This window comes from Mandrillus leucophaeus, unplaced genomic scaffold (assembly GCF_000951045.1).
Source record: "Mandrillus leucophaeus isolate KB7577 unplaced genomic scaffold, Mleu.le_1.0 Scaffold126, whole genome shotgun sequence".
Classification (NCBI taxonomy): Eukaryota; Metazoa; Chordata; class Mammalia; order Primates; family Cercopithecidae; genus Mandrillus; species Mandrillus leucophaeus.
Window position 1 is genome coordinate 571,915 of NW_012100987.1, and position 10,532 is coordinate 582,446.

The 10,532-nt window shown below is 36.7% G+C and overlaps 1 protein-coding gene across 2 annotated transcripts in view; it reads right to left on the reverse strand.

The window, feature by feature from the left end:
- LMO7 (LIM domain 7) overlaps positions 1-10,532 on the reverse strand; it is a 249,361-nt gene that overhangs the window by 143,533 nt on the left and 95,296 nt on the right. For both annotated transcript variants that reach the window (XM_011972003.1, XM_011972002.1), the window contains one exon: positions 2,355-2,425. In XM_011972003.1, coding sequence (XP_011827393.1) covers positions 2,355-2,425 — 71 coding nt within the window. The remainder of the gene's footprint in view (positions 1-2,354; positions 2,426-10,532) is intronic.

Sequence of the window (10,532 nt, forward strand, 5' to 3'; positions counted from 1 at the left end):
AATTGCTGATTACCATGGCTTCAGATTTACTTAAGCTACTTTTGGGAAACGTTAATTTAAAGAATACTGGGTACTAAGAGATTGATGAGACTTATGTGGCAATGCACAAAACTCCAAACTGGTGTTATTCCAATTAGAAAACAGTATTAGAATGAGCTTTGGAGGTCTGAGAATTAAAGTGACTTTTTAAAAAACGAATATATCGCTAAACATTCATCCAAATGTTTGCTATTGCCATTAAGGTAGAAATTACGTATTTCTTCTAACGTGTACTGCCTGTGCTCACAATAGTTTTTCATCAAGTCTGAATATCCTCCCTAGTCACACTACGCTGATCTTTTCAGGCTTGGTATAGCTTTTGGAAATCACTTCTAATCATTCGGAGCCCAGGCTGGTGCATAAGGTGCATTTTAAGTGAAAACCTGGGTGTCACTATCAAACATGTTTAATGACCTATTTGTGGGGTCAATGCCCCAAAAGTGGGACCCCTAAAATATTATGGGCAATAGTTCATTACTGGAAATATATAACCTACAAAGTTATTTCTTTGAAAAGATCATATATTTGAGATATATGCTTTTATAAATCTAGAAAGATTCCGTGCTTCATAGACACACTTCCTTATAGGCACAAACCCACCCAGTTCCTATTCAGACTTGTGGGGTGTACGGTTGATGGCTTTTTTTTGTTAATTGCAAACATTTAAATAACAACTAAAGTAGTTTGCAGGTCACACAGCTCTTTCTAACAGGTATTGTTTACCCTCCATCTTCTAAACATTACTAGAATACATTTAAATCATACAGTTTTCAGATTAAGATAAAATAACTTCCCTTTAGTGACCAGTTGGGCTACATGGTTTACTTAAATTAGTTTAAACACTATTTGACTCATTGTCAAACTAACTGAAACATTATTCACGTTCCAATGAATGTAACATTGGAAGATCACAAGAAACACACTTTAAACTTTATTCCTGGCCCTTATTCACATGTCTGTCCTATACATGTCACCTATACATTAGGTGAAACCACATGAAATTGACACTACTGTAGGTCACAAATGGTTAAATATCAGCAACTTCATATGGAACAAATTAATAATATCACCCTAACACAAAGAAGTTTGAACGCCTGCCAACAGAGCTGACAAGATAGAGACTGTTATTTACATGCCCATCGTCTAGCAACAACTTGTACATATACAAAGTTTGATAGTTTATAAAAACCTTAAAATATATATTGTTGAACTCAGCAACTCTGTGAATTAGGCACATCAGGTACCTTGATCTCCACTTTGCAGATGAGAAAATAAAGCTCAAATGTTAAGTCACTTGGTCAAATGTTCAAAGATGTGAAGTCACTTATTCAAAGGTCCAAAAGTAATGGAGTGAGAAATCTAACCTAGGCCCTTTGACTCCAGACCTTTTGTTGCAAACAACTCCTTCAAAAGGATAATCAAAATCTCTAAGTACTAGTGCATACACTCTCACTGCCTACATGTGGACAGATAGCACAAACACTTGGGCGATAAGTGTCTAGATTGAAATAGTTAAGTGCTTTCAAAAATGTGGGTGAGTATCAAGTACATTCTAAGAATTTATTTGCTCGCTTCTGCAACCTCTACCTTCACCCAGGATTTCATCCTTATGCCTCACAGGCCTGCCTCTCCCTTATTCCCAAAGGTCACATACTTGGCTAAGTGTACTATGCATCCATTGGGGAGCAAGATATTACACTACACATACAATGTAGGCCTTATACCATCAATCATGGTACTAGCCTATTTTACTTCTTTGTAAGCGAAGTCTGGGGTGTTGTTCTCAATGGTATCTTCATTGAATGAATGGTCCATAACGCAAACTGATTTTGGTAATGTAATGACTCCACTTAAAGCTGAAAAGAAAAATCTGCCACTCCAATCATCATGATTTATTGATGAAGCAAAGATTTTGCGTATTAACTTCTAAACCAGGCAATTCTACCCATTAGAATATTCAGACTAGGAGATCGATGGTAAAATGTCATAAGGCTTCCTTCTCAATCACCCACGCCCTACTGGTCCACCATGCAATAGAATCTTTCTTGTTTACTAATTAAAAATAATATATATTTTACCAGTGCTGTCTTTAGATACAGAGACTGATAACCCCTTCTTCCTACTGTCTTGTACTGTGAGGTATCAATTTGCGGGGATGAAATCTCACCAGTGACCAAGAACACACATCTGTGACTACGGTGGCCATGGGAGAAGCCAAACACCTCATCACTCTCACACACACACACACACACACACACACACACACACACATATCTTTGCTTTTGAATTATTTTTTAAATACTTTAAATACTTACTCACACAGCAGAACACCATTTTCTAGAGAGGCTCGAAAATCTTTTGTTTCAAAATTCTTCTCTGTCACTGCCTGAAAGACAGGTTTGTGTGTTAATTTTCTCTTAAGCAGGGATAACACACAAGTCAAATTCAGTATTAGATTAATTAATATGCATTTAATGTTATACTTGAAGGATTTGCATATATAGACTGTTACATCCTATAATCTGTTCCTTATAGTAATATGTACTGTTTGTTTTATGTTACAAAGAGATAGTTTAACCATTTTAGTATGACAAATATACACAGGAACAAATCACAATGAGTGTTTTTGGTAATATAATGATTTTATTGGATGATACATGAAAGTTAAGAGCTAAACTAAATTTTCAACATATTTTATATATTTTTTAAAAACCTATGGGTGATCTATTCTAATAAGAGTGAATAAAAACAGTTTAAGACAGAAACTCAAAATACCAACTACACTGAATACACAAATCATTCATGTCAATTCCATCTTTATATTCCTTAAATTTCATTACAAAGCAAAACAGCAGAGGGCATGGCACTTCTTAAACTTATTTATGAAATTGTCCTAATTGATGTAAAGAACCATTTATTGAAACATCCTAGGGAGAAGACTATTAAATCCTGGGCGCAGAGAACAAATAGAAAGAAGGGTAAGATGGTGAGTATTTTAAACAGACAACTCCCAACTTAAGGAATTACAGAGGAACAGGCACCTGCAGTTACCACCACCAATAATGTTGGTGAAAACTCTAGAAAAATATCTAGATTCTCTCTCTAAAGTGGGAGGTGGTTGGGATAGAAAAGGGGATTTCACAAGGGAAATAGTAGCAGAGAAAATGAAGGTCACGGTGGGGAAAAGCTGCTCTAAGAACAATCCTTGGGACTGAGTCCCAGCTCAAGCGGAGGACAAGGACCAACGGCAGTGACATCAGCTGAGATGCAGCCACCACCTAAAAGCAGGAGTAGTCCTTGCTCCACCTGCCGCTTCAGAAAGAAATACATTTCTGATATTCAACCTGGAGCCAGGTTGGCTCCAGGGCTCAATGAAGGGACCTTTACCACCATCCGCTAGCTGTCCTCACTGCTGCCAGCTTCACAGTCCCCCTATAATCCCTGTGTGTCTTCATTCTGCATCTCTCCACAGTGCCCAACATTACTGCAGCTAGACATGGTACCTGTTAACTGACAAAATAATGGTTGTGTTTCTCAGAAGTTGGTCTATACATTTGGACAGGAGCCTGGGCCAGGAGGCAACAGGAAGAGGTAGATCCTTCCTGTACTTGGCATTAATCTACAGAAGGGCTGCACTGCTGCTTTACTTAAACAAAGGCTGAGTGTCTGTTACAGGCACTACCTGAATGCTGGGTAGGAATTTACCGGAAAAAAAAAAATGTTTTAAAGGCAGGCAGCTCTTCCCTCAAGGAGTCCATAGCCTCATAAGAAAAACATAATGTTTAGGCTGGGCACGGTGGCTCACGCCTGTAATCCCAGCACTTTGGGAGGCTGAGGCGGGCGGATCACAAGATCAGGACCATCCTGGCTAACACGGTGAAACCCAATCTCTGCTAAAAATACAAAAAATTAGGCGAGCGTGGTGGCAGGTGCCTGTAGTCCCAGCTACCCTGGAGGCTGAGGCAGGAGAACGGCATGAACCCAGGAGGCAGAGCTTGCAGTGAGCCAAGATGGGGCCACTGCACTCCAGCCTGGGTGACAGAGCGAGACTCCATCTCAAATAAAAATAAATAAATTTAAAAAAACAAGAAAAACATAATGTTTAAAGCACAGTTAAACAAAGAGAATGACACATTCTTCTGAAAATAACTCTGAGAGGACCCTGGATTATCCCAGCAACCTGTGCAACACAAACTATTTTGAATTTTCCCCAAATTGTTCCAAAACAAACTCAAGGGGAGTGCAGATCTCAGCTACAGAAAACGCTGTAACATGTCATTCATCTGGAAACTCCTATGCAAAGCCAAAAAGCATGAAATAGGCCCAGAAACATCCAACACAGATATTAAAGCCCATTTTCTCTAGTCATAGCAAAGCCCCTCAGAGCCACTGACACTTACTACAATCTGGCAATTAAATTCCCAAATCAATATAGATTCAAAGCAGTGATTTAGAAGAAAGAAAGGCTGTGTCCTGCAGACATCGGATAGCGGTGAAGAATGACAGTCAACAGCAATGAAAGGGCCAACAAAGAGGGCAGCGTGTAGCAAGTGGCAAAATGGAAAGAAAAAGAACTGAAGTCTGACCAAAACAAAGTAAGTGCAAATTCCACATTCACTACCTAATAACTGTGTGATCTTAAGCAAGTTACATAACCTCTCTGCACCCCAATCTGCTCATCTGAAGCAGGGAAAATATCACCTGCTTATTAGTTTGTAGTGGCTGAAATGTGCAATCAAGTTCTTGAGGGTGGTTAAACAGCACATCCCAAACCTCCTTACGTGCATTGACCCTGACGTTACAACTCTGACAATACTCCAGTAATTAATCCTCAGAAACACACCTCCGCATCATATAGACATGGCTGAGTTAGTTATATTTAGAATATCCTTTAATAAAGTGGGAAAAATGGAATATTCAAAGCTATTCAGAAAACCCAACTATCCATAATGGTTCATCTCCCCCAAAAAGACAACAGAAAGGCCAGATCATGTGTAGTAGACTTCAGATCCCCTCATATATCCAAATATTGATGTACTCTTGTACTTATGTACTTTCCAAAATCTAAATAATGATGATAAAAGACCAGATTCCATTTGCACAGTATTTATATTTTTTTAAAAGACAATATAAAAACTAAATGAAGATTTTAAATAATAGCTTATATTTTGAGGACGTGGCAATCTGGCATGCCCTGTACACTACTGAAGGTAATATAAAATGATACCACAATTCTAGAAGGTAATTTGTGATATGTATCAGAAGTCTTAAATATGCATATTCTCCTGGGTGCAGGATCTAGCAATTTATACTAGGACAACAGGACAAGCACACAGAACAGAACTGTTTCACAGTGTTCTGTAGAATAAATAGCAACAATTGCAAAGACCCTGAATGCCCAGCAATAAGAAATTGATTACATTATGATATAGCCATAAAACAGAAAATGACACGAAACTGAAATTCATGCCATAAAAGTGGATTTATTACTTGTAAAGAATACTTCTTATTTAAAAAGCAATTTACGAAAAATACGTGGAGTATAATCCCAATTTCTGTAACTCTCTAAGAATGTATCATAAGTAAACATGGAATAAATACACTAACAGTAATTATTTCTAAGTTGTAGAATTACACTTATTTTTAATATTATCTTTTGTTTATATTCTTTGAAGATTACAGGTGTTTATATATAAATTTATAAAATAAATTTATAAAAAATAAATTTACATATAAATTTGTTAATATAAAAGAACAACATTCAAAAGAAGTCAAAACCAATCAGATTTACATCAATTTACTAAATCTCCTGTACCTAAAGAAACAAATAGAAGAAGCTGACACCAGTTTTTGTTCTAGGTAATTTTTCTCATTATCTATGCAATCCACACAATTCTTAAATTTAATAATCCTATTATGTCCATTTCACCAGTATGAAATTCGAGGCTCAGAACATTTAACTTTCTAGAAAGTTACAGAAGCACCCACATGAAACAGACACCAAAAACTAACAGCATTTTATAAGTACTCAGTAAAAGAGTAACTCAACTACATTAGACTCTAAAGTATTTATAGGCTAAGAAAAATAAATTATCTTCAATCTATTTAGAAATTTTTAAATTAGGGTATTTTACCATATAATACACCTTCAAAAATAATCCTCCTCTGTTAAGGGTATAGAAGGTAGATCAGTAAATAAAAATGTTCAGTTAATCTTTTTATCCAATTTTCCTGGATAAAAAGATGTGTTAACACATAATGACTGTGTGTGTGTATGGGTGTAGGTGTGAGAGAGAAAGAGAATAAAAATATAATACTCTAAACTTCAGTATAAGATAAATTCTCTTTAAATGTTTTACCAGTTTTGTGGGCATTTTCATGAACATTATAAAACATTCGTACTGCACATACTAGCTACTCCAACCTCAATAACTCGAAAAATCTAATTAAGTTTTTAATTAGCAACTCTTACACCATACAATTGTAAACTCACCTAAGACTCCCTCTAAAACAAAACAAAAATTTTTATGAGTTTAAAACCAAAAGAAGAAAGCACAATTTTATAGAAGGACTATTAGGTCTACAGAGGCTGCCTCAGCTACTTACCTTAAGTCACAACATGATGTCAATGGTGGCCTGTTGAGGCCAAGTAGGGGCTATGGAACTAGGATGCCTGAGTTTAAAGCCCTGCTCTGCCACTTTCTACCTGCAATTCTGAACAAACTATGTAACATCTTAGTTATCCCATGTGTGAAATGGAGATGTACCTATCTCACAGGGTTATGGTGAGGATTAAATGAGATAATACGCATGAAACACTTAGCACTTGCCTGACTCAAGAGAAGCACTCACAAATGCTAGCTGTTATTATCACCTGTTACTATCCATCTGTAGACTGAAAGTAAGAAGCTGCATCTTAGCAGACAAATGTCTGTTTTGCCAGATGCAACATCCTTTATTTAAAGGAAGAAATTGAGTTATCAAATTATTTTCTGTGTTCTGACAACATTGCAAAAGTTATAAATCTACAAACCATCTCAAAACGCAGAGAAAGTAGGTCATTTAAAAATAAGAATAAATCACACTTTAAATGTGAATTCATTCTTATGTTGAGAATTCTGTATTCTGAAAGAAATTACAGTATTTTAAAAGAACTGTTTATCTAGTAATTCTAATCTAACAATTACTCATTCAGTTTTTCTATAATTTTGAACCTTACTCATTAGCAAGTTATTTAAGGTGTGACACGTTTCACGTAATGCTGCTGTGATTCATAGAAACCACATAAATAGAGACCACGTGTTTCCCACTTATCAAAAGTCAACACAAACAGGAGTGATGACTATGTCGTCAAACAGCCACACCCTGCCTTCTATACAATTTTTTCTTCTGTTTCTTGTTTGTCCCTTTCCATATTTTCCTAAGGCAGTTAAATAAAATCATCCCCACCTAAAATAACCTGAGGAGATACACATTAGGAGAGAACGACTGAGGTTTAATCCTGGATTTATCTCACATGACACACTTCTAAATCACCACTCAGTCCCTTAATTTTAAAAGGGAAATTAATGTTTGCCCTATCTACTTCACAGTACACAAGTGACTTGTGAAGACATTTCGACTCCTCTGGGAAAAAAGGCTACATATCCCAGCGTAGGCTCGTGCTTCCAGCCACGCTGTGGCAAAGAAGCTAGGAAGTGACTGGGCCAAGTGTGAGGCTGTTGGGGCTTCCTCTGAGGCTGTAATTAGCCTACCCGAGCATATGAAGGGCGGAGCAGCCTCCTGAGGGCATATTCCGCACAAAAACCTCTGCCAAACCTGTCTTACCACCTGTGGCCTCCGAAGAAGCCCTTGGTAGGAAGTTATTAAAAAGCAGGTTCTGTGGAAGAAAATATCTATCAGATAAATATTAAGGCAATAATTGCCAAGTGTATAAATTTCAAGAAACACCATTTCTTTTGCTATGAGGTATATTCATTTCCTGAACAAATGGGAATTATCTTCACACCCCTAACAGTTTTGTTTATGGTTTTATTTTAATCCTCTTGCTTGATAAGATTTCTCGCCAATGTAAGCAACAAGTTTCCCCAAAGCTCTATCGCTCAGTTCCAGTTCTGATTGCATAATCCACATGACTTAAATCCCAAACATTCTGGGAGCTTCTTGAAGACCACTTCATACCAGGCTGCTTATCAGCAAAATGCCCAGTACTGTGAGCCAGCAGGCACTTCTCTCCTTTAACTTTTTCCATTTCTGTTAAGCAGCCGTTTAAAAGGCGCCTAGAATCCCAAAAGCACTCTCCACCACATTTGTGTGCAAACCACTGTGCAAAAAGAAAAACATTGTTTGAGCTTGTATTCAAAGCTGGAGAGCGGTGTTTGCTGACAAAAATTAGGCTCTGAGCTTCAACTGGGCTCACAGTTGATTTCAAATTAAGTTACTTACTAATGGACAGATCAGCTACTAGGTCATGATACTTAAGATACAAACCATCATTACACCAATCATTTCAACATTAGTAATGAGAAACCAAAAAATCCCAACAAACATTGACATTAGAAACCACTGTGGTACAGACAAATCACATCATAAAACAATTCCCAAGAGCCGTGTTTGCCATAATTTCTCATTCAAGGAGATAACTAAGTGTTCACATATCATGACCTTATAATAAGATAGCACAGGGCATTGTTTCTGCAGGAAGAAGCCCCAGGTTGGTATACATGGAGGAGCTATTACGTGAACTATTATATGATCCCCATGACTCCACAAAACACAGCAAATTTTTATAGTAAATTCCATAAGTGATATGGAATTCCTCTAGTGATACTTTTTTGAAAGGGTATATGGTTGGATGAAAGCTTCAAAGTTGAAAGCTTGTCACCACTATTAATTTGCTACATGAAAATTTTTCCAGGCTAAAGAGTATGTTAGAGTTTAACTTTCCATTTAAATAATCTGTCTTAATTCTAACTAAGATACAAAGAAAGCATTCATTTATTCATTCATTCAAAAATCATTTAATGACAACCTGCTATACACATACCTGATATGGTGCATAGCACTAGGAATATAAAAAGTAAAATGAAGCAATTCTTGGAAATTCTTCTTTAAAATTCTAACCCCATTTTGAAATTGTAGTCAAAATGGCATATGTGGTTAACCCACTGAATTACAGCATGTTCTTGGTAAACTTATATTGTATATTCAGCAAATAACATTCCTTTAAGGGACATAATTCTCAAGTCACTCATCTCTATTAAGATTTGGCATTGTACTACATAATATTCTGGAGTATACTAGGACCATTTTTGCCAATACTAATATCATTTGATAGCAAAACCAAAGCCAACTCACAGTCTTCCAGGACAGTGGTAATCAGAACTGCACAGATCACTGAATTCTAGATGGAACCCAAAAGTCTCATAGTGGTCAAAAGTCTAAACATTTCTCCTGCCCCTCTGCCCTCTACCCCAACTTTCATCTCAGAGTGGCTGGGCTCAGTTACACCTCCCACTTCACCTTCTCTTGGGGAAGGCCAACAAGTCTTCACAGAGCCAGAAAGAAGGAGCAGGGAAACAGCCAGCAAAATGCAAAGCTCTGGGTTGTGTGCCCAGATAATTAAAAGCCAACTGTCTTTATAAACACTCAAAATTCTCACTCAATCATCATTAAACCAGATGTCAGCTACACTAATATTTTGAGGGAAAAAAAAGAATAAGTTTAAACATTTCTAGTCTAGGAGAAGCCCACTTCCCTAGACCATAGCCAACTTTTAGCTTACAGTTTCAAGTTATTTTTACTAAACCGCAATTATTAACAAGCCAAAAATGAAATACAACTGGAAGAAAAACTAAATAAAACAGGGAAGAAAGGAAGGAAGGTTGGTTCCAGGATTGACAATTTATGTGCAAGGTTTCATCAATCCATCAAAATCCAAGACAACCTCAGTCCTATTAGGGGCCAGGTAAGTTCACTGAAAACATCACATACAAAAAATGTGCTAGTTTACAGCCTATGCTTCATTATGTTAACAATCACAAAAATCACTTCTAACAAGGACATTGCATTTTGTCTATAAATACAGGTCTATACTCCAATTTATGTTGTTGCAGACAATAAGGAAAATATCCTAAGGGAAAAAAGCCTAGCCTTAATTTTTTTTTCTAGATTAAGGACTTTTAAAATAACTACCACACAAGGCACAAGTAGATGTGAATAATCATTATCAGGATATTTTAAGTACAGTTCAAATGCTTAATAATGGGTTCTCAGGAGCAAAAAGATGGCATCATTTTTTGCAGAAATGTTTCACACACACATTAGCAAGTCTCAACAATTACCTACTTACCTCCCTCTGAATTACTAGGAGAGGCATCGCTGTGGGAACACATTCATTTTGGGAAATGGTATATCTCTATCACAGGTAAGAGTCACTACTTATTTCATATAAAAACTTCAAACTGACAGTTACGCCCCTGCTACCTATGATA